The sequence below is a fragment of the Limulus polyphemus genome, unplaced genomic scaffold (assembly GCF_000517525.1).
Source record: "Limulus polyphemus unplaced genomic scaffold, Limulus_polyphemus-2.1.2 Scaffold85, whole genome shotgun sequence".
Taxonomy (NCBI): Eukaryota; Metazoa; Arthropoda; class Merostomata; order Xiphosura; family Limulidae; genus Limulus; species Limulus polyphemus.
The window spans coordinates 46366-72893 of NW_013665695.1; the positions used below are offsets into that span (position 1 = coordinate 46366).

General features: G+C 31.4%; 1 protein-coding gene and 1 pseudogene across 2 annotated transcripts in view; one reads left to right on the forward strand and one right to left on the reverse strand.

Moving 5' to 3' along the window:
• The window catches only part of LOC106468068 (protein FAM102A-like), a 28271-nt gene extending 17899 nt beyond the window's left edge, over positions 1 to 10372 (forward strand). For both annotated transcript variants that reach the window (XM_022396964.1, XM_013928470.2), the window contains exons 6-8: positions 594 to 678; positions 1458 to 1569; positions 4864 to 10372. In XM_022396964.1, the coding sequence (XP_022252672.1) occupies positions 594 to 678; positions 1458 to 1569; positions 4864 to 4979 (313 nt within the window). In that variant the 3' untranslated portion in view covers positions 4980 to 10372. The remainder of the gene's footprint in view (positions 1 to 593; positions 679 to 1457; positions 1570 to 4863) is intronic.
• Positions 10373 to 13934: 3562 nt separating this feature from the next.
• LOC106468102 overlaps positions 13935 to 26528 on the reverse strand; it is a 106439-nt pseudogene continuing 93845 nt past the window's right edge.

Sequence of the window (26528 nt, forward strand, 5' to 3'; positions counted from 1 at the left end):
TAACAAAAACTAAACAATAATAAAATATTCACTCACAAAAATTAATTAATCAATTATATCTACACTAAACAGTCTTTTATATCATGACAGTTAGCTCATTTCACTACTCTCATGAGTTTTATTTCTAATTGATGTTTTTGGGGAATAAGGGAAAAAAAAAGACTTAGTAAATGTAAGAACTTCCAAAATTCAGTCTTTCAAGTTGTAAAAAATCCTGTATCAATACTGAGTGGTGTCATAACATAGATCATGATCAACACAGATGCCATCTACTTAAATTATTGATAGAGGTTTTACATTATTCTTTGTTGTTGCGTTTTTGAACAAGTGATTAGTGTATATTTACATTTAATCCATAAGCTCAGTAGCTTCAAGTTGGCTACAACTAATTGTACACTTATAAGCAACCCACTAGTTATGTTTATTATATTGTATTTTATACTAACTATCCTAGATATTCTTACAAGATATAGTTTAACATGTAGGTAAACTAAATGGTGCTCTTGGTTTTAAATATGGTATATTTTTTTAGTATTCTAATTTAATTTTCTTCCTAAAGAATTGATTTTCATAAATATATTTTAATATCCCAGGAACCTCAGTTCAGGTTCAGGTTACAGTGAAGTGGCACTGCCAGGAATGCCCAAACTTGCTGAAAGAAAAAGACCAACAGGAAAGGTATGTACAGTTCTCAGAGAAGTCATTATAAAATACTAAGTTTGCACAATGTAAAACAAAGTGTGTGTGTGTGTGTATGTATCAAATGTACACCTGGAAAAAATGCTGATTGGGATTTGCAGTTTTTCACTAGTGTACAGTGCTCTTTAGGAGGGCTTATTATTACGTTTCCACTGTGAAGCTAAACATACAGATATATGAAAATTATTTATATTAAATATGTACTTTCAGTTAAATGAATGTGAAAAATGACATTGAAAATTAAATGTAGTGATATGAAAGTGAAGAAAATCTGATTTTTAGGTCTGTCACTTTCAATGCATTTTTAGGCTTATAAAAATCAACTCGGATCTGCACTTAAAAGCTTCTGAATTTCAAGTAGGGATTTTTTTGCAACTAGATTATTTAACTTATCTTAGAAATATACATTGTCAGGAGTTTGCACGTTGTGTGGCCATTATCTCCAGGGGTCTGACACATTTAGTACTTAATCTTTGTTTACTTTTCATGTTGATTTGTTAATTGTTTCTTCCTGGAAAACAATGCAATATTGTTCAAGCAAACAAAATGGACCTACCTTTTTTTTTAACTAAAACGTGAGAGTTATAGACTGATTTTTGTGTGTTTAGTTTTTTTCAAGTGTAAAGTGTAGAGTTAATAAGAATTATTATATTCTGTTTCCTTTGTCTTCCTCCAGGTTTTGAATAAGTTTACAAGGTAGGTTTATACAAATTTTCAGCACTTATGTATTGAATGTATGCATATTTTACTTTTTCTAGAAACATATAACAGAAGAGAACAGAATGGATTCTACCAGAGTTAATGCTGACCAACTGATCAAAGAACTTTTTGAAGCTAGTAATTTTGATGAAACTGAGGAACATGCTGAAAGTAAGTTTAGACTAGCTTTGACTGAACATAATGTAAGCAATTAAGATTGTGAAGTCAGAAATCATTAAGTTCATTGAAGAAATGTAAAATCAAAACTCATTATTGAGACTTTAACTCTTCTAATATAGGTGGGTGGATTCCACCCAGCCTGTATTCTTGAAAGTAACCATAAAGTAGTTATACTGTAACTTTTAAAAGGTACACATATACTGACGAAATTTTGCCCGATTATCAGTAAACATTACAAGGCATTTTTAAATTAAGTTTTAACATTTTTTAATTAATTATTTGCTCATGCATTTTTTATTTTTGAATATTAACTATCCAATGCAAAGTAATTTTGATTTTAAGATTAAAAATACTTTTATGCATCAGAAAAGTATCAAATTTCACATGCAAAATCTCCATGACCTCCTAATATTCTCCAGATAATTATCAAACGTTTTTTATAGAAAAAATATATATTTTATTTGTTATTTTCACTATTGTATCTTTGTATGGGTGTTGTTAATTCTACCAACCTTGTAACCCCCATAAAAAATAAGAAATAGATATAAATTAAGCTTTTTATATTCTAGAATTATTAGAGATTATAACATAAAACCACAAGCTTAAATCTCATAATATTTTACATATATAAACATTTTTTATTTTTACTTTATTGACCTTTCAACAGTGTCTGACTAACGTTACAGAAGTTGAATGACATGTCACACATGCACTCATGTTACTGTATCAAATATAAAACTGGCCTTTACAAAGTGACCTGTCTTGGCTGTGTTCTAGTGGACCAGTATTTTATAAAATACAGTTACATTTCTGTTATAACACATTATATATATGCATATACATTATTACTATTTACAACTAAGTTCATAATTTATTCAGTTATTTTTCTTAAAACATAGAACAGTATATTGAGAAGTATAGAAAACAATTATTTCTTCCAGTTATGAACTTTGTACTTGTTTGTGGCTTGCTGCCATTAGCTAAGCCTTTTCAAATTTTGCACTTGGAGAATATAAAACAAATTAATTTTTTTAGGTTTTATATATGGATTTTGAAATAATAAAAAAATCATAAATTACTATATAAATACCACAGAATTCCACTATAATTTATCAGGCTTAGTAGCTAAGCTGTATTTGGGTCTAAAAAATTATGATTTTTTGAGCTCAATAATCTCTTACTTTACCACCTGGAATCTGCCATGAAAAGAAAGGTTTTTCCCAAGTAAATACTTTGCAAAGGTTCAGAGAACCACGTGGGTGACATTCTGAGCTTTTGATTGGTTATTCACATGTCATAGACAGAAGTAGGTGTATGTCAGCAAGTGTTTCCAAAAATGGAAAGAGATGGGCAGGGCCACTGTGTTTGGTTCATTAAATCTAACGATATCTCAGCAAATAGAAAAGATAGGAGGTTCTTATTTTATATTCTAACTTGTCAATATTGAGAGTTTGAGTGCCTAATTTGTAAGAAACTATATATTTTCTTTATTTGGACATCATAAACATCTGATCTGAACCAATGCTGCATTCAACGTAACACGTGACTGACACACATAAATTAATATTTAGGTTTTTCTTTTAATATTTACTTTTCAATTAAGAAATTAACTAATGTATAATACTAAAAGTTGAAGTATAATGTACAACTTGATACCAAACTTATTGATATACATTAAAAAAATATTAGTTCCTAAAAATTTGAATGTAAGTCTACAAAGATGATGACGTGGCCTTTGATCCGTGACCATAAGAAGACCCGTCTCAGTAGGGTTAAGGCTGCCATAGTTACTGGCAATAAAAGTTTGGTAGCAAACTCCTTATTTAAATTTTATTTTGATATGATAAGATTTAGAAGTAATAGCTTCATGGTAGTTCCTCTCATTTTGATATGATAAGATTTAGAAGTAATAGCTTTATGGTGGTTCCTATCATTTTGATATGATAAGATTTAGAAATAATAGCTTCATGGTGGTTCCTATCATTTTGATATGATAAGATTTAGAAGTAATAGCTTCATGGTGGTTCCTATCATTTTGATATGATAAGATTTAGAAATAATAGCTTCATGGTGGTTCCTATCATTTTGATATGATAAAATTTAGAAATAATAGCTTCATGGTGGTTCCTGTCATTTTGATATGATAAGATTTAGAAATAATAGCTTCAGGGTAGTTCCTCTCATTTTGAATGGGATTTTTCCTATCATTAAGTAATAGTTAAGTGAATATCACTGTTTTTTATATATTCTGATACATTTTTTTATCAAATTAAAAAGAGAACTGATTGTTCATAAATACAAAATCAAATGTATGTGTTTGTAGTTTAGTCTTCAGTTCTTTACCCCTCATTCAGCGTACGAAATATGCTTTGTCGCACAATCATGTTTTATATACAGCAGTCATATATTAATAGTTAAAATGCTTCTCATCAAAAAGTGTTTTTTGAATAATATTAATGCATTTTGATTGGGGAAACAAATTTATCACACAGAATGTCAAATACTAGGTTTTACTTGCCTTTCAGCTGTCAGTCTGTAGATGTGAATAAATTTCAGAGATATGAAAGAGAAGTAATGTTGCAAAAGTAAAATTACTGTTGAAGATGTAATACATCACATTTGAGTAGAGCTTTTTAGTATGCATCCATGATTATTTCCCTGAAAATTTAAGAGTTGTGAAGTATATTTCTGTTGTTCCGTTTGGAGTTTTTTAAAACACCAAACTGCACTTGCTAGATTTTGCAACATATACTGTGAGCAACTTTCCACAAATAACTGTGCACTGATGGTGACATCACTTGTAATTGCACATGGATAATGTTTGTTTGAAAACATACACAATACTGTGTTTTTATCACTATGTATGTCTCCAATATGTAACCTAAATTTTAAGATTGTGTTCAAGAATATTACTAGCTTCTGCATAAGTTTGTTACAATTGGGTTAGCTTCCATCTAATTTTATTATCTGTTACAGCCATTTGATTTATTGTTTTTGTTCAAGATAAAAAATAATACACATGAGAATAGAAAAATTGTTTCAATTAACTCGTGTTCTTGCACATTATCATATATCAGTACTTTTAAGAAGAGCTTTCAGCTGTCGATTCATCCTCATACTTTCACATTTTCTGTCTGGGATTCAAAATGTACGTTCTTGCATGTACTCTAGGTAAGTGGGATATTTGCTAGAACATTCGTTTTTTATTTTAAAATATTATTGCTCTGAAAAAAGCAAAGAATGAAATGCATTTTTAATTTGATGTTGGGTTTTTGATTTTTATAGATCGTGGACTGCAACTGTTCATTGACAAAGATGGAAAGACTACCTTAGGAAGCCAGAGCAGCAAGTCTCAGTCCAGCAAAACGACGTTGGAGAAAGTAGTGATTGAGCATAGATAGCATTGTGTGGTAAAAGTCACCTACTAGAAGCACAATTTGCATTGCAGTGGAAGATATTGTAGCATTATATGTAGCTGTTTTTCATATCATACCCTGTGACGATTATGAAATAAAAGTTAACGGTCTTCAATCAGGTGATATGATTATAATTTCCAAAACCTTTTTTTGTATTGGGTTCTGGGTAGTATCACTACTAATATTCTGCTTTGGATGCTGTAAAAGTCATCACCTAGTAACACTGAGTGTGAGAATTAGATGTTATTGTGATGGCAAAATACTAACAGACTAAATTACTCCTGCATTAGTTTATGTGATCATATATTAGAAATACTGATTTTTTCTGCTTTGGGTGTTATAAGATTACTTACAATGAGACCACATTTTGTGTGCATAAGGTACAGGATCACTTGTTGGAAGATTAATTTGTGTCGGAGCTTGTGATGATTCTACACTGAATTGAAAGTAATGATTTTTTTTTTCATTTGATGCACTGATAAGAAGCTACTGCAAGAACTATTTTGTTTTATCGGCTATCTTCACTGATCATCTACTAAAAGAATGGGTCATTTCTGCATTAAAAATTGAAATGATTATCATCTAGATATGGTGATCTTTTGTGCATTAGATGCTGGGTTAGTAATTCACTGGAAAGGCAGATATTCTCTGCATTAAATGCTGCAGTGATCATCTACTAGGACTAATATTTTTTGCAATGGATGCTGTGGTTATAACCTTTTGATTACATGAGTTGTTTACGATCATTGTATAATCTGTTGATATAAAGAACTAATAAATTATCAAAATCTTGGACTTTTGTCAAAGCTGGCTTTGTATGATTGCTTGTCAGTCTAGTCACAGAAAGCTGACAATAAGATAAGAAACATCATAATATGCAATGATTATTGTGCACAAATCAAGGCTTTGGATGTACATTACACAAAAGCAGATATTTAATGTAAATAACTGAAAGCAAATGATCTATGTATGTATATAAAATTAAATGATTCAAAAATATGTAAGATAGATTTGTTATGGCAGCAAACAAGGTAAAGGGTTTTTTCCATACAGAAACTTGTATATTGGTATTGTCATTAACAAGATTTGCTGCTTGAATCTGTACTGTTTGATATGTAAGGTACCATGAATTTTTTACTATTCTTGAGGATTTATTGAGCTGTTTTGCCTTCAAAGAAGAAAGGAGTAGAATGTGCCATTATATAAGGGAACAAAAGTTAGTTTGTTTTGTGTCATGAAATTGTTTAATTTCTTCCTTCTTGAGTATTTGTGCAGCTGCAGAACTTTTTATATCAAGATTTTCAGAAATTTGATTTCACTTTTCATAATTCTATTTTAATTGGATCATATCCATTTAAATGTAACCAATGATACCTGAATTTGTGTATTCCAGCAAAGCAGGTTATGCTTACTTAATTGATTCTAAATTAGTATTAACCCTAATAAGCTTGACATTTTGAGTAAAACCAGATCTCAGAAGAACAAAATATACCATAGATATCATAAACTTATAAAGATAAGAGTAATATAAATCAAAATTAATTAAAAACATGTCAAATGTGTAAAAATAATTTCTTCAGTTTTTTTTTTTTAATAATACCATAATAGAATAGAAGTATTCAAAAGTAATATAAAAAATTTACAATAAAGTTTATAATGTTATTTATATCTGCTTACATTAGAGAAGGAATACTTTGGAGCATTTATAATACACATTTAGAAAGAAAGTTGAGGACTATCATTTTGAAAAGATTATGGGATAAACTCAACTAAGGAGAGATTTAAATTTAATAACTGAAATTTTTGTTAAAGGATGAATATTTATTCTAATTAATATATTCTTTACTTCTGTAAGTTTTATCTTTTAACTGTGAATTTTGTTGTTGGTTGTACTAGATGTTTTAACTAATTCACCTAAAAACAAAAGAATCAGCACTTCATGGGAAATGTTTTCTTTGTTTCTGAACAAGAATCATACAACAATTCCTGAAAACCCATTATGTGGCAAGTTGTTATCAAAAGTTTGTTAGGTTTACAAGCTCAAGCATAAGAAAGCAAAAAACATCTTATAGCATCATAAAAGGGATGTAGATGCTTAGAAATGCTGTTGAAATTTGTATATTTTTATGCTACAAAACTAGAACATAACATTTCTTTAAGATAACTTGTTTTATTTAGCCTTGTTTCTTTATTTATGGCAGTCCAGACACTTTAGAAAATAACTGGTCTTTCAGCCAGTACTTACAACTTGTTTAGTAGTCAAAATGAATGCACTAGTGAATAAGAGTTGACTTCATTTATTGAAAATTGTCTTTCTTACTATCTTTTGTTTTGTTTTTAAATTACTTTCATTTTTGAATATCATAGAGAAATTAGTTACGATTCTACATCAGGAATTTTACTTTCATAATCTAAGAATATTTGCATAGATTTGCTTGTTAGTTTTCACGTACCTTTTTTTTTCAACTGTGTGATAGAACTTCTATGAAGCACGATAAAGCAATATGATATGTATTGAAATGCCTTTGAGGTTGTTGGTTATTAAGAGCACATCACAATATTATGTATATCTACCGTGTGTGAACATAAATGTTTATCATGTTGCACAGGTAAAATAAGTATATTTATTAAATCAAGCCCTTTTATGTCAGTTGTTTTCATCTTTTTAACTCTCATGTTAAAGTACAATGGATTGAATTTAAGTAATGTTTTTTAATATGATGTATTATAACAGCTTTGTTAATTCCATGTGATTCTATAATGATGTATACTGTTGAGAATGTTAACTGGTAGCTAATAGTTTTCACTTTATATCTTGTCAAGTACATATATTTGTGTATTCTGTTGTAATGAATCAGTTTTTCACTATTCCATGCGAAAAGCTATGCTGAAATAATATGCTGATTATAAAGTTATATATATATATTGTTAAATACACTTGTTTTTGAGGCAGTGCTGAAGAGTTGTAAAATTTCAGTTTTTTGTTAGGCTGAGATGTAATAAGTGGTCATGATAATAAAAAAAATTATATATATATATAAATAAATAAATAATCAAAAGTTTGGTAAATCTCGTTGCACACAGGATCAAAAGATTTGATAGATCCGATTCAAATGAACTATCATTAGATTTAATTGAATATAAATAAGTGTTGTTATGCTCTGGATATGTTATTAATGTAAACATATAGAAAACAAAATCTGTTGGGTATGGATTTAGATTTCTTATGATGAGATATATCTACTGCTTTATATGGTTGTTGCTTTGAATTGTATAGTAACATATGACAGTTTTTCTGGCTTTTTTTTGGTTCATTTCATAAGAATCTAGGGAAACTAGTAAGCTGCATATTTATTTGATTGCTCTGATTATATTGTTCACTAATTACTTGAATTATGTAGATTAATTTTTGTAAAATAAAGGGAAAGCTGGTGAGTTGTACATTTAAACTTCAAAATATACTAACATAAAAAAATAAAATACCTAGGTTTTGTAAAGGTCAAGAGAAAGCTAGTGGGTTTTGTATACTTTTATAAGTATGAAACAACTAAGTTAGTTTTCTAGAATTAAGGGAGAGTTATATGTTTAATTTAAGTATATTACTAACATAAGACATGAAATATACAGGTTAGTTTTGGAAGAATCAAGGAAAGCTAGTGGACTATACATTTAGATGTTCTTGGTATTGTTACATAAGAATAAGTCCTAATTTTTGTATGAAGTTAGTATTAGATTGCTTATACATCAGTAAACTTAGATCAAGTTAGTTATCATTTAAGCTTTTATTCCAATAATGTTAGATGAGGTTTGTGACCTTAACTTGTATTACAGTAATATTAAATCAAGCTAGTAATCCTTATATTTTCCTACAACAACATTATTTTGACTTCATTTCCTTTAGCTTATTCTTCAATAACATTACACAAAGCTAATGATCCTTAGCTTACAATATCAAATCAAGGTAATAACTATTAGTAATAATCTTTAAAAATCTTCATAATTTGTTGAAAAGGACACTGTATGAATTAGTAATATTACGTGAATTACAACTCTTGAAGCATGTTATTAAAAAAACATAGTGTTTTATCCTTGTTAAGCCAAGATTTTCTTGCACATGTCTAAGAAAATTTAGTATGTTTAAGTTTAAAACAGGTAATATTTTTCTAGTAGGGCTATACAATTGTCATTGGTTCATTTGGTCTCTTGCTTATCAAATCCTGTACTGTTATGGTATTGTGAATGATGTTTTCATCACTTCATAGTTGAGTTGACATCACAGTAAGAACTTAAATATTTCTGATGAGATTTTAAGTTTTCTTAAAACAGTTATTCCATTTTTTATTATAGAGAGACATTATTTAATTGTTGAAAGAATAAATACCATTTTATGAAAAAATTCCAGAGAAGCTTTAAACTATGCCTGTGGATAAATGAACAAACATTCTTCATATCATGATGTCATCCTCCCTCTGTATTTGTAAATGTCTTCATTAAGCAGAAGAATCTATTGTTTAATTTTTTGTACATGTTGACTGGTACAATTACAAAGGTTAATAATCTTTTTTATTTCATAAACATCTTTGTAACCATGGTTTTTCTACTTTGAATGTGAGAATTTCTAATTCTCTAAACTCTTAGATTAATATTTATGAAAACCTAAGGAGTGTAAAATAAATGATTTTTAATGTGAGGAGGTATTTTGAATGTATTGGTTACATACATTTTTAAGTTCATATTTTGATACAAGAATTGTTAATCTATTACTTGAAACTGTATTTAGTGAGTATGGTTATAAAGCTGGGGATAAAATTACAAGTTATAGTTACAAAGATTCCTTTTTCTTGTATGCATAATTCATGTTTGTTTGGGATGTACAGGAGGAATAGACAAAAATGTGTAACCACATAGAATGTATCTTGTACAAACAATTTCTATTCCAGTGTTAGTGAAAATTAATCTTTAGCTCCTACCAATTTAAAGAAATTGTCATATGTATCCAGGTGTACGTACTGACACCCATGTTATTCATTAAGTGTGTATGGGTACACGCATTGAGATAGAGGTGCTTTCCTGTTCTTACTAAATAAACCCATCATTTTGCCTGCACAAAGTGTGCTGTCTTGTCACCTATGGGGTTTTAGTGAGTGGTAAATCAGTTTACAATTTCTTTTTGTATGTGTTGTTAGTTTTTAATATGATCTTTGTACTTTTATCTTTGCATGTAAAAAAAATATTTTCTCATCTAAACTATTCTTTTCAAGATATTCAATGTGATTGTAATTTTCTTGACAATACTGACTTTGTAACTTTTTGTGTATGTATTACTGTTTCATGAAACAGAGAAACTTGCAGATGTGAAATAAAATAATTTTCCTTAACAGTGTTTTTATGTGGAACGTGTTATGTTATAAATTACTACCATTCAAAGTGTGTGTATAAACTACCTTACAGTTCAATGTGCTTATAAAAACATTGTTTAGTCGAAGGTTCTTGATAGAATTTTGAACATTATTATATACAGAGATGAGCGTGTTTATGTACTCATCAAAGTCCTATTTTTTTTCTGAATGATATGTTCTTCAGCAAGTGGTTATTCTTGCTTGACTGTATTAGCCACTTGCGTGAAGGAACCTTCGAGGTTAAAATGCAGCAAGGTTTGTGAAGGTAACCAATGATGCTAAATACATATGATTCACACAGATTACTAATTCTAAGTTGATATTGAATATAATTGTTCAAAATAATCATTAGCTTTACTCTGATGCTTCCAAGAGATTGTATTTATGCATTTCTTAAGTCGATGTGATGGTGATGCAATCAATCAACAATTAATTTCGACTTTTCAAAAATGATTTTCCTTTGATGAGAATAAGTTATCTTAATGCTTAGATTATTTGTGTTTTGCACGGTTTAAGTATATAATGTCAAAAATTATTTTAAATATGTAAGTCGCATGACAACCACAGCCAATATAAAGTTCGTAGGTAATGTGATGTCACCGAAAATTAGTAACTTTTGGAAAGGGTACTTAACAGCTTCTTTCGATAAAAAGTATTTATACACTGATTGTAAAGATGTGTTCAGATGGGGGATTTAGAATTTTCGTGATGAAAATATCACTTGTACATAATGAAGTTGGAAAACAAAAGAATATGGATTAACTTGGGGCACCAGAACCATTTAGAAAGAGACCTGCAACAAGTGTCCTAGCTATGGTAAGCAAAGTGTGGTGTATTGTAACAGGTGAAAACCCACGAACACGAAGGTTAGTGGTAAAAGCTGTCCATGTGTTCCAGTAAACAATGTAATGAAGCGGGATCTCTGTCTGGAAACGAGGCCAACAGGATATGAGTTCACAAAAACAAAGCTACTTGTCATACCCTCGTTCAATGGTCGCATTCCTCAAGAAGCTCTAAAATGAAACAGGTGTTTTCACGATATTCCAAATATATACAAGTTGCCGGATTACTTATGTATTTTTGTGTGATTAGACTGCTGAAAGGTGTGCTGGGAATCCATCGAACTCGTACACTAGACGGATTATGGAAAGCCTGCAAGGAAGAGTGATGTACTCTGGACATGACAGCCTTATGGCGAGGAAACATAGACTGTAACGACAGGGTGGGGGGCGTCTTCAAAGTCGTTTTAATATAATGTACGCAACCTATTAGGTGACCAAAAAATACTCATATTTGTATTTTCATCAACCATTACCAGTTTCTTCAATCCAAATTAATTCGTGATTTTCTGTCACTATGATGAATCCAGCTTGTTTGGACAATTGTTGTTTAATGATTTTAGATGTTCTGACAGCTGTGCATTCGTTTTTTGACATGGTATGATAGCAGCAACCCTAACTGTACCGCTAGCTCCATCTACTTCCACTTTACTTTAAATTCTAATTGTGGAGCAACACTAGTGAGGTACCATTACATGGACAGTTTTTCCAACAAGTGCAGCCTACTTTGTAGATAAGAAACATAATATTATTTTTAACTAGCCGCGACATTTGAGGTAGTTTTAATGCCCTTCGCTTGAATGTTCCATATTTTATCATTTTCATGCACGCCATTCAAGCTATGCTTTCTTGCAGGCATTGTGTGTTAGATCGATAATTCCTGGTCTATTTCAAAAAAATTTACGCAGCCAGACAAACAAACTCCCGCAAACTTAGCTTTATTTAATAAAACTACACACAAAGTAAACAATAAAGTAATGGTATTTATAACAGAATAAAGAGTATAAAACAAGTATGAGCATTCAGTGTATGACACAGTTTTAAAGAGTTGAAAAAAAAACTCACAAAAACAAAACCCGTACTAAATCAAAAGTAGTTAAAAGGTATTTATAGCAGTCTATGAAACGAACGAAAGCTATATTATTGCAAAGTAAAGTAATTGTAAAGTTATAATGAAGCAAACTTAGCTGATTATGCAGAAACGTCTAAATGTGTGGTCGCAAAGTAATATGTATATGATTTTGAACGAACTGCGCATGCGTATTTTAGATCTAAATAAGTCGAGAAAGCTCATAGAAATTGTATTTAGGGTGATGTTCATTTTTAGGAAATTACACACAGGTTAAGTGTTCTTTGTGTGAAGTACTTGGCAAATAAAAACCAAAGTTTAAATCGAAGCCAGTCGTCATGTGATAACAACGACATTTTGCCATCGTGTAGCATACTCGTTGCATTAAAAAGTTTGATTAAGTAAAAAACAGGTAAAGTGGTTATAAAAGGAAAAGCCATTATTTGCAATCCAGACTCTGGAAAAAGGCCTTTCTATTGATATGATATTTGTAGAGTTTGATTGAAAAATTTGTGAGAAAAGCTCGGGATAGACAAACACAAGCATATTATTTATATATATCTTCATCTGCAATAAATCATGGTACACCACTTGTGTATTTGAGGGTACTGTGACTCTCCTCAACATACACTTGTGTAATACGCTATAAATGGACCTGATCTGACGTATATTTTTATCAGCACATACCAAGCACCACACACCTCAACTGTACAGACCACCAAACCTTTTGTCACAAGTTGACTACTGCACCTTCCAGACCAATGGCCAAACACAACCTGTATATTGTTAGTTTTACAGAACTGGAACAGTAACTGCTATAGATTGACTGCAGCCTTCCTTCATCTGCTGAGCAGTTGTGTAGAACTGAAAGTTTTGCTTATCTTGTAGAACAAGACATGGGCAGTTCACTCGATATTGTCCCACCACCCTACAGTTAAAGTAGATGTCTCCAACACACAGGTGATGTTGCATTGTTTAGTATTCCTTCCTTGAAATTAGTTATAAGGGTACCCACACATGCCATAGCAGGATATCTTTTAAGGCAATGCAAATGACAGAAAAGGCTGATGTTATTTTACGCTTTCTCGTGACTGTTGAATAGGGGTTGCAATCCTGAAGCTTTTTCTAAATCCAGGGATTCTCTCTCCTATAAATCCGTGTGATTGAAGCGCCTCATTAGCATATGGGTTCCAAAGATTGCAACTCCTACTGATGAGTTAATCCCCTTAGTTGTAGTTGCGCGTGTTCAGCAAGTGCATTGTGTTCCACTGTTTGTAAGTTATCATGAATTATTGCACTCAAGTGAGGTTTGTAGTAGTGCTATCCATGGAATAACACTCCACAACAATTCCGCTTACATATTTACACGCTAATGTTCAACTGATTACAAGTATAAAATCATTCCCTAACTTACTGGTATAAACTGAGCAGGAGGATATGATTTTTCTAAAATTTGTGATTTTGCACATTTCATGTTGTATGAGAAATTAAGTGCATTTTCTGATAATTTTCACACCATTCTTAACTTTCCACGACTAGATGAATCTTCAAATATTTGCCTATTGGTGTGAGAAATTATAGACAATATAAAAGTATGCGTTATTTTGTGATAAATAATCACAGAAACACCAAGTTCAAGTTTATAAAAAGGTTTTATTTCCTTTTTATTGTTACACAGAAGTATCATGTGATTCATGGACATCAGAATGATTGTTTGTAAAAACAAGTTATTGTTATGATCTCTACCTTTACCCCACCAGCACCATCTATCAGTCATTTATAGAAGATCTTGCGTCATCAATTTACACCAATGATACAAATTACGCTGTGCTAATTAAGCAAATTTTAAAATATGTATTAATTAATGCAACTGCTAATTACAAGTTGGCCAGATCAAATAAAACTAACAAGAAAAGAAATTAAAATCATTATTGAAATTACATTATTGTTTATCGCAATAATACATAAGGTTTTTACAATCAAATTTTATTAACGTTATTGTTTATCGCAATAATCCATAAGGTTTTTACAATCAAATTTTATTAACGTTATTGTTTATCGCAATAATCCATAAGATTTTTACAATCAAATTTTATTAACGTTATTGTTTATCGCAATAATCCATAAGGTTTTTACAATCAAATTTTATTAACGTTATTGTTTATCGCAATAATCCATAAGGTTTTTACAATCAAATTTTATTAACATTATTGTTTATCGCAATAATCCATAAGGTTTTTACAATCAAATTTTATTAACGTTATTGTTTATCGCAATAATCCATAAGGTTTTTACAATCAAATTTTATTAACGTTATTGTTTATCGCAATAATCCATAAGGTTTTTACAATCAAATTACAAGAAGGCTTACGGAGAAAGAAATAAGCATTGTTCAATTTGCCTCATAAAATGATACCGCGTTATTACTGGTGGCATTATTTTGTTGATTACTCATAAAATCCAGACGTTTCTGAAATCAGTATGTAACATTCTGGAACAACGAAAAACACAAATGCGTGTGTACCTTTAGGAGATCAAAGGTAACAATAGCCTGCTTTTAAATCTGTACGTAATCATTACATAAACTTCAGTATTTCAACCAGAAATCACCAATTATTTACATGCTCACGATGATACGAGAACCAACAGTACCTAAATAAAATATATCTGCTTTGCTGCCATTGTTGACATTTTCTTTAATTACTATCTGTCAATAAAGCTAGTAATCATTTACAATAAAAATACAAAAAAAAATCAATGTTCAACAAATTTCACAGCTTCTATCATGTTATTTACTTTAAAATTCTAGGTACAATATTCTAAAAAATTCAGACATCTCTGTTTCATCTTACCGATGTTGATACTTTTCCCTTTTGGTCACTGAATTCCACATTTAAATTGTTAGTGACTGATAACAATACACCAGACAGACATGACTCTTTTTGTATACAAAGTATGACATTTAGTGACTGAATTAGGGCTGGAGACAAAGTTGAAGTATCTGAATGAGATTAAACTAATAATAATAATGCGATTTATGGCCTTTAAACAACCAGCTCATTACTGGCAGGGTATGGTAAAACTGGACAGCAGATATTAAAACAATAAGTAGTGACATTCCTGATAGACTGTACAAAGTTCAAATATAACAACAAAATCTAAATTATCATAGGCACAAGGGTAACAACAAGAAGTTACAATTCAGCTAACAAGAGCCAAAAAGATTATGATCTTAAAAGCTTCTCCTTTTTTTCAAACTGACCTACGGTCACTGGCTGGGAGAAATCACAATGTCAGTGCTGTATCTTCACAAGGAATGGTGACCTTAATATAGCAGAAATTTGTGCGTGTTGCAGCATTGAAAACAAAAACATTGAATTAATAATATGTACATTTTATTTACTTTTGTTTTTTAAGACAGTTTATATAGTGAGAAACTATATATATATATATATATATGCTCTTATTCGATAAAATTGTTTCAAAAGAATATTTCAGTGATCTATGATATTTTTTACACAAATTTCTACCAATACAACCTCATTCCAAACCTTGAACAATTTACCTTAGATTTCTGAAACTTTAGTAAAATACCAACGTGAAAAATAAATCCTTGTGATATACTCCAGCACTTTAAAGAAATTTTGTTGGTTAAACAAGCTCTTGTCAAAGAAGATCAGAGCACACATTGGAGACATTCACTAAGAGTAAAAATTTTTACCAAAAGAACAATTATTTTTTATATTTCTTTGACCCACTTTGGGTGACATTCTAAATTTTGATACTACCTTAATAATTAACATGTTGCCCATAATGTTATATATTTCAAGAAAAAACAGAGGCAAAACATTATATAAAGTCACTTCAAAAGGTGATACTTATTTTGTACTAAATACAATCAACAAACTTGCAGTATTTTACACAGTATTACCCAGCACCGATTACATCCAATAAACAGCTAAATGATAGAGCTGGACACACAACTACCTACATTCTACAACAAAAATAACAAAAGTCCTCCAGAAGGAATGTATATCCATTAACAACAGAATGACCTCTCACTTGATAGAGGTCATCTTTAGCATATAAAAGCTCTCATTTATTTTTTCCGATAAAAACAGTTGGCTTTATGCTTCCATACCCTAAGGAACAAATTACACCAATTATTATAGTCTACTTGTTCAATTACTCTTGGTTCCATTGTTTATGCAAGCCCAATCTTCATGATCCATTGGTCAATTTCAACTCTCAAGTCTACAAATAGAAATGCACAGTTTCTTAAGGGGCTTTTGATGTTTACAAACTTTTTCTCCTGTTTGCTGGTAAAAATTATGATGTAATATTGAGTAAGAATAGAGGATAGAATGCCTCCAAATATGTATAAAAACTAACGATTAAAACCTCTGTCTCAAAGACATCAACAAGAGGAGAGTCAGAGATTAGGTATCTTGTGTACTTGGGGTGTGCAACCAATACATTTCACTGATAAATGAGGCTACTCGAAGAGGGCATTATGTTTTCTAGGTGGTCCACCGTCGTTATTTTCTTTTGGCATGTAACATCTCCATGAGCAAGGTCTGAGTAGGGGCATTACCACTGAGGTGTTTATAATAAAGGAATTCTTCCCCTCTCACGCTAATGTGCTTCAGCTCAGGGATACATTGGAGCAACAGATTGAATTTCTCCTGAAATAAAACACAAATCTTAACATTAGAAAAATAATGTGGTTTCATAGTAAAATGGAAAAACACTAATAATCGAAAATTAGGGTTGAAATATGACATTTTTATATATAGAAAAAACAAACAATTATGATTTGCAAGTGTTCCTACTTTGATCAGTGCTGTCATCTATTGAACAAGAGTGAGAAGAAATATTCATAATACACAACACTAATGTTATATAAAAGGTTACTAATTAATAACTATTTTTTTAAGAATAGATACGTTATTACTACTCTGAGACATTACTGGTCAGCAAGAAATGTTAATTTTGTTCTTCCTACATTTTTTTTTTCAGAATAAAACTGTTAGCTGTCCATGAAATTTTAATGCAATAAAACAAAGCAAACTTTGTTTTAAAAAACAGTTACCAGTATTGTAAATATAATGCTAACTTTTCATTCTGTAACTTATCTTTGAAGGACTTGTTGGGACTGATGACAACCAGTACCAGTCAGTGTACATCAATATAAATTATCAGACCTGTGTTTGGTATATAACAGTTAATGGTGTATTACAAAAGTTTATGCTGACCTTTCACGTTTTAATTTGTGTTTAAAGCACTTACTGTGATCTGTGGATAACAATTAATGGTGTACTCCAAGAGAGTTTGTTTGGTTTGCTCATAAGCTTCATGGACCAACTTTGTATTTGACAGTTGTCTAACCTCTATAGAAAAAAATAAAATTTTGTATAGTCACAAATCTAAACACCAGTGAAACAACATCCTGACAAAACTATAGCATAATTCAATTTTACAATAAGTCATCATTAGTTTAAAAATAACACATGAATATACACATAATATAAAAATAGAGACAACAACATATGAAATAATTTGTTTTTCTTCATTACCTAAGGTAATATGTAGTTCCATGCACAGCTTCCAGCACTATTAATGTTCAAGTTTAACATACAGCATCTTCTGTTGATTCAAATTTAAGTTCTGACACATAGTTTCACTTACTAGTTAGTGTTAATATCTGAAACATCTGCTTAATGGCAAGCTGGATTGACAAGAAAGAAAAGTAGCACATTTGAATTTCACAAATCTACAAGCCAGCTGTATATCTTGCAATTAATTAGTTCACCTAGTAGTTAAATTAGTCAACAGCAAGTATGCACTAAATGACTCCAACTCCTCTTAGTCATGTTTTTGGGGCAGTAACCTGCAAAGGTCAATCTGCAAGATAGTGCAATCTTTATGATTTCCCAATGAAGGATACAGAGATTACTATACTACAAGTGTAAGGTTCCTCATGTTGTGGGTACAGGTGAACTACCAAAATCAAACCAAAATATTGAATTTCCAACAAGTGAATTTAAGCAGAAAGACTTGTTTTGAATGAGATAGCATAATATAAAACTCCTTCTCCTAGCAAGTGAATACAACCAGATTATCTAAAATATTTCATCAATTATATCCACATATACAAAGTTAACATTCTTTTCTTACTGCAATTTGGGATATTTTTAGAATGATTCTATATACATGGTTAACTGTGGATTCTCTATCACAACTATATCTGGAGATAAAAAATAATTCAATCATTTAATTGATTTTTTTCTAGGATCTCTATTATTTTGAAAATATTCCATATTTTAAAGATGTGTATGGATGAGAATCAGGAATTTCCTTTCCAATATTTCTAGAAATAGAAAATCCTTATAAAAAATTTAATTTCTATTATTTCAGTTGCTAAGCACAGTGACAGCAAAACACTTAGGATCTGGCATTCTTCAGTATATATATATATATTTTTTTTTACATTTTTAGAAGAGTTATAAATGTAACATGTTCTTAAAAATTGCTAACAGTTACAGATTTTATCACTGTAAGATTACACATTTTAACAAAAATTATCCCTTTACTGAATTTTTGAAGAAGCTTCAGGGGAAATACGAAATACCTTAACAAGATTTCAAACGTTTACAAACCTGATAGAAATACAAACTCCTTACCAAGTTTACAGAAATTTACTAGCTTCTGGAAATACTAAACTCCTTAATGAGGTTACAGTTCACAAACTTAATAAAGCAACTTATCTTTTTTATTATGGTTTAATTAACTTGAGATAATTAGATTACAGAAATTTAAGATAATTACAGCTACACCTAATAAAAAATATAATTTTTTTACCTGGGTTCAACAAAATTAGAAACTTCAAACAGATGTAATCCATCAGATCAAACTTTAGTTCCTGCAGTCGGAGAGACAATCTATGAAATTGTTCAACAAGTGCTGGAAGGCCCATTAGAGCTAGGGTCAAGAGGTCAAACTTCTGACCATTAGGTAGAGTAGTTTCATCTGGCAGACCATTGTGAAGCCTGTGGTGGAGGTTATCTAATATAAGCATGTCACTCCAAGAATGCTGCAGTAATTTCATCTGGTCATCCACCTAAAATAAATACATGTCAATAAAAATCATGGTGTTTTACAAAAAACAACTCTACCACCATTACTTTTGCAAGTTATGATACATTATTTTGAAACTTTGGTTCATGTATTTTTTATAAATTATTTCCGGAAACCACGATTCAATTGATACACAAGTGATATCGTAAGTTTGTTTTTTGGTACTTGCGCAAGGGTAATCAAGAGCTATTTGTGCTAGCTTGTTCCTAATTTTGAACTGATATACTAGACTGAAAGCAGGTAATCAACATCATCGGCCAAATCTTGGGCTACTCTCATCTTAGAACGTACCAACAGCCCTAAAGAGTGGAGGGCCATTTGTTTTTCTTTTTACGGTAACGGGACTTGAACACAGAACCTACAAGTCCACACTCCAGCATGCTAACTACTGTGTCAAGTTCGACAAATATCATACATCAAATAAAGATGTACTATAATGTGCTGAGTAGTCTACACACAATAAAAGTTACATACCAACATATTTAACAGCAAATCGCTTTTTTTCAAAAGGTACCAGGAATATACGTGGAACCTAACACGTTGCTTGTTATTGTTCTAAAAAAAGTTTATTTTATTTTGAGAAATCGGTGGCTATAAAAACTGGAATAAAAGAAAACTAATCTGGCAATTTGTATTTTACGAGTTACGATGAAATATTGGAAAACGAAAAGACCTAAAAATGATCGTAAAAGCAAGTTTACTACAGATACTTTGTCGTTACGGTCAATGGAGCATGAAATTAAAACTGTTAGAATTTTCTGAAGCATTTGACGAAAAACAATTTTTTTTTTCCTTAATTTTGAAGAATCTCGCACTTGTGAATATTTAAACAAGGGTTATATTTCAAGACTTAATACAAAACTAAAACTATTATTACATTGGCAGACTTGTACAGGGAAAATGTGGGGATAAACAAGAATTTTTGAGTCTTCTCACGGAAAAAACCTGGTGTCACTTGTATTCCTAAATAATTAATATATAACAACAACAAAAAAGACCAATTAGTATGATTTACTGACCTTTATGCACATTTATCATGCATTTGCCATTCACCCACACACACAGCGCAATAAGGAGAGGCAAAAATGGGGGACAAAAATTCCCAAGTTTTGTATTTTTATGCATCACGTCAGAAAGAGTTGGAGAGTTGCACGTGATTCTGCGTTACAAGCGTAAATTATACAATTCTTTACTCACCATCACAGACATCCTTAGCAAGGGTGGTCATGACCTACTGACCTATTTTCTTGCTCAAAAGCTTCACGGTTAGTGAAAGTGCTTGAACAAACACGAAGCTAGCAAGCCTGTATTATAGTTACTAGCTAAGACATTTTGCTTTACCCCGCCCTCCCCCCGTGCCTTTTAACGTCACGTGACTAGACCGCCAGCGGCTCTTCAACACACACATCGTTAATCTTTCAAAAGCAGTTTCAGAAATTGTGTAACTACTTTGTGTAGCAATCGCGTTTTGTTGGTCAATCTTCTCGTAAATTTTTGTTGTTGTTTTACTGTAGAATCATCTTATAGTTAATTTATTTTCACCTAAGATATCCTACACCTACCAACCTTAATAATTACATCGTTTAATTTTTTGTTGACGATTCCGCTTAATAATTAAGTTAAAATATTAATGATAGTAATAAACAAGTTACACTGCAATTATCCTTGATAGTATGTGCTCCGTCTTCTAAGCTTCTATCATTTTGAAAAACGTATCTTCTTAAGTAAAAACGGAGCCCAACAACGAAAGAGAGATCAGAGAATCAGAAATGTATGCAACATCAAACTAGAACCGCGATAAGGATAAATGTATATACATGCCTATATATCTGGAATATTTTCACTGAAGAAAAATTGGGTTTATGTTTGAAAGCTTATTTCATTCAAAACATTGAAAGTAAAGAGCCCGTATGCCACAGAGGTTGTTGACCCCGGTTTAGCCATGCAACCATTCAAAGGGCAATGAACTTTAATGGAATCTCTAAAGTGAGCTGTTTTCGACTAGCAATCAAAGGGAACCCTCCACCAGGAAATAATAACGAGAGGAAGAGGAGAGGGTGGGCTTCGCGAGTGAACTGTGGTGAGAACAGGGAGAGTGATTATTGGCGGTTAGACAAAATGAATGAGATAGCTATTTACATTTTTCAGTGTCTTGTGTAAATGTACGCTGAAAACAGCGTGCTCTAAGGATCAAATTCGATTAATATCTGTGCGATAATATTTTACAAGTGTGCAACATTACAAGTGTTCCACTCCTCTCATTATAACTGAGAACCTATCGACAATTTTTTGAACTCAAAACTACACCATTGTAGAAAATATCACGAAGACATACTTGAAGATATGTCTGTACATAATGAAATCACTGAGCTTGAACAAAATGACGAGGGATTCGTCTTCCCTCGTTTGGAATACGCACATTTCACTTACGGAATATTCTTAGATATGTGAAATCCCACAAAAAAAGTTCATAATGAATATAAAGTTAAGATTGTGAAAATAACTTGGGCTAAATGAGATGATCCCTTTTCTTCAAGTATAAAGGCAAAAAATGATGGTTTCGTTGTTGTTAAAGGCAAAGCTACATAATATAACACTGGGGTTAACTGGCAAAATGAGTTTGCAACGAAGACCATTTTTGTAGAGCAAACTGAAAATAGATTTTAAAATGTATAGCACCTTACATTAAAGTAAAAAACAGTTTGTTAAACATAAAAACTTTTCAAAAAATAGTAAATTTGAATGATAACTAGAAACGTTTTTAAAGCAATATTACATGTATACAAAAGTCACTGCATTCAAGAAATTACACCCAATTTACAATTTATTTCACCACAAGGTTTTATATAGTTTCAAACAATTAACCATAATTTCTAACCTAATTTCAACCTTCTGAAGATCTGAAAGGAAAAAAAAGTTAAAACACTTATAGCCTGCCATGAAGATAACTTTTCTCTCTCTCAAGGACCTAAATCTGAGAGAGACCAGCACTTCTCCAAACTTGATTTGGAGTCAAACGTGCCTGTCTGTGGACCTGAGGGTCCATGGTTTGCATCCTGTTGTGGAAAATCGCGTCAGCAATTTGGGTCAGTCACTCTTACAAAAGAGTGACGGTTAATTCCTACTTTTCGACTAAAGCAGCTCAAATTGACAGTGGATGCTACTACTGATAACTGCCTTCTCTCTAGTCTTTCAGTAGAAAATAAGTAACGGCTAGCGTAAGTAGCTCTTGTATTACTACGCGCGAATACCCGAAACCCGGCTGTCAGAAATCTTTATTAAGCTCTAAAAAAGTTGCAAAATATCAGATTTACATTCAAGCAAAAATACACAGCTAACATTATATCAACTTTTATTTTAGAACATTATATATGATCTTGATTCTAAGCCATTTAGAACACTAAAATTATATCATCTATGACAGTACAAACGACTTTGACGTAACGACCTTTAATATTCAGTTTTTGTCTATTCTGAAAATGCGCGCGTATCTATTTATTAAAATGCGCATGCGCACTTTATTTTAATGAAAGTAAACAAAAGGTGAATGTAAATATACTTTAGTAGTCATTTTGTACAACATATGAAAAGCTTATCATAGTTTTTAAAAAGGTCTTACTCTAGGTCGTATAATACATTATAAGTTTAGTAAAGTTTAGCTCTAACTAAACTAAAGCAAAAACATTCAGACGTTACAGTGTTAATTTATCTCTTTATCGAATATAGGCCTTACATAATAATGACAAGTGGACTTGTAGATTTACGGTGTCTGCGATTAGAATTCTTTTGCATTATTTTAGAAATCCTGTATTTCAAGAAATACTGTTGCAATAAAGATAATAATTTGACCGCAAATGTTTTACGGGTTTCTGCTAGTTTTATAATAATATTAACAACATTAGCTTTATACTTTTCTGCAACATCATAATCATAACATATTTCGATGTTACGATACTTAATCGACTATAAACGGGTTTAATACTTTGATCCTTCTACAATTTATAACATTATAAATGATTATGATGCTATACAGTTTTGGAGTATTATAAGCGACGTTGATACAACGTTTACTTTTAAATAATTTAGAACATTAAAAGCAACTTCAATGCAACGAACTTTATATATCATAAGCGACTTCTGATTCTAAAAGTAACACTTCTTCTCACATTTAATCACTAAGTTAAACTGAGTGAAATGAATATCCCAAGACTATAGCAGAGGTGATTAAGATACGTGTACAACAGATTATTAATAAAACTTTCCAAGAAGACAATTATATCATAAAATACGCTCACTGTTTTACATGGTCAACAAACGTTTCTTCTTGAAAAAAAAAAAAAACATACTAGCGCCAACATTGGTGCTTACCAGCAATTATTCTGTGTGTCATCAAGCATCTAATTCCTTGATATACGAAAAACTTAACTTTCTCAACTACTTTGTGCATTTCTACAATCTCATTAGAATCAGGTTGGCAGACTGCTGAAGTATGTGTCTGTCTGTTTTCAAACTATCGTTACGGACAAGCTCATACGGAAAGCTAGCCAACAAGACAGTTTTGGAGTGGCGATACGAAACCTAATATTTTTTATTTGAAAATAGGTATTAGGCCTAACATTCAATACTAATAATTCGAAAATGGTTTCATAAGATTAAATCTTTAATATTTTCTGAACATGATTTCTACAAAAAAAGACAAAGGAAAATTAAGAGAGTACTGTCCATCAATAAGAGTTCGTTTTGAAAGGTTAGTCTGTCAATATTAACATATTAAAATATAGAGATAAAACATAAAATAAAAAGGTCTTGTTTCAACTAATAATCCATTGTTTATTTATCCGTACATGTGACTTTCACTGCTCGAGAATCTAATAAATTGTTTAACCAGAATAACAGGTTATGTATGCTTGGTTAGAGGAGCAGAAAAGACACGTATACACTTTAATTTAAGAAAAAACAAAATGTTTACACTCATTATTCACTCTGTATATAATTTCTTTTAACCCAGTTAATAACAAAGAGACGCAACTCGCCAATTGAGTGTATTTTCAAAGTTAAGCAATATTTTCATTTTCTTTAAACAAACTAATGAAAACTTTCGTGTCGAAGAAAAAATATACACTTTTTTAATATTATTTTATTATTATCACATACAAATAATTTGATTGCAAAAGTAGTTTATTACAAGGCAATGTAGACATTCTCTCCAGATAGCGGTAGGGGTAAATTTAATGCAAGTTTAATAGCAATAATATAAACAAAACAACAAAAAACAGGACCACGACATTCTCCTTAGATTATACATGAGTTTAAAAAGAAATTTCATGTATACGAGTAGGATACCAGGTAACTCTTGGTTGCTAGGTTCGTTTATCTTGATAATTAAAGCCAAGTTGGACGAGAAACACTCCATGCTACACATGTACCTAGCAGTCCTAACGGCGTGTCTTTTTCCCGCCATAACCTTCCAAACCTGTTAGACAACAATGTTGGCACATTGCCAGTAAGCTATTAAATCTCGCTGAATAATAATTTAATGTTTGGCTTATGCTAATATAACAGCATAATATTACACCCATTCCGTTCCATATTATCTTTCATAAATTATTTCCATGTATAACATATGTATCCTCTCCCATTTTAAATACTCGCTTATTGCGGGAGATAAATTGTACGCCTTCCTCCAATTAAATAGTACTCTTTCGATGACGAGGAACCCACTTTGAGACTAATAATGGCTGGAGACAAAACCTTGTCGAAACGTTGTACATTTGCTGTCATGTTAAACTTTATTAAAGTTTTTCTTCATTACCCATTTAAGCCGTCTCCAGCCATAAATAGTACTCTGATGGCCAGATTTATGTTTCGAATGTAAGATATATAGGTTTACATCAGAAAGTTGTTCAAGTAAAAATGCTTTTGCCAAAAATTATCAAGCACCAATTCATACACCATTACAAAAGGCTTCTGTCATCAATTTATCAACATTATTAATGAACGAATCCCCACGGACTGGGCTAATCATCTTTGTAGTTTCAACATACAAGAAATTAATCATTAACGGGTTTCAAAAGTGTGTTTACTCATGTATAAGTCATCAAAAGACTTTGAAAAGTATTATAAAAATATTATACTCGTACAAACACACGGTCTCTACGTTTTCTCTATAGAATTGAACATGGTATGTACAATACCATATTTGGAAGTTGATGACGTTTAGATTCTACGCGTACAATAGACAAGAAAGTATTAGGTCGTCAAGAAATTAATGGCGCTTTTTTTCTTCTTATCGATGATGCTTTTCCATCTTACAATCAAGTTGTTAATGCCCTGTTTAAGGAAATCACTTGGCTTTGAAGTAAAAAAAAAACATATCGATGTCCTCTTTTAAACCTTCCATATTTGCATACGTTTTCCCATTAAGATGGTGTTGCAGCGAACGAAAAAGATAATACTCTGATGGTGCCATATCTAGAGAATATGGTGGGTGGGGGAGAACTTCTCAACCCAATTCCATAATCTTGTGTTGCGTAAAACGCGCCACACGTGGACGTGTATTGTCGTGGAGAAGAAGAGTACCTTTTCGATTGACGGGTGAAGGGCGTTTCTGGTGAAGGGCTTGATCTAAACGTTCCAGTTGCTGACTATAGATATCTGCATTGACAGTTCGCTGTGGATTGAGGAGTTCGAAATGAATTATTCCTTTGATGTCCCACCAAATGCAAAGCATCACTTTCTGTGGATGGAGTCCAGGTTTGGGGGTCGGAGGTGGTTTTTGTCTAGGACTGAGCCATTGTTTTTGGAGTTTAATATTCGCATAGAGAATCCATTTTTCATCACCGATGACAATTCTGTCCAAAAAATGGTTCACGCGCATTACGCGCCAGAAGAGACGAAGCAACTTTCACACCTTGGAAACGATGATCATCGGAGTTCGTGAGCCAATCAAACACCTTCTTTATGGAGTTTCCCGTATTACTTGGATGTTTACGCATTGTTTCATGAGAGAAATGTAATTTCATGTCCATTTCACGAGTGTATTTCTTTGGGTTAGACTCAACAAGCGTCTTCAGATCATTAATATCAATTC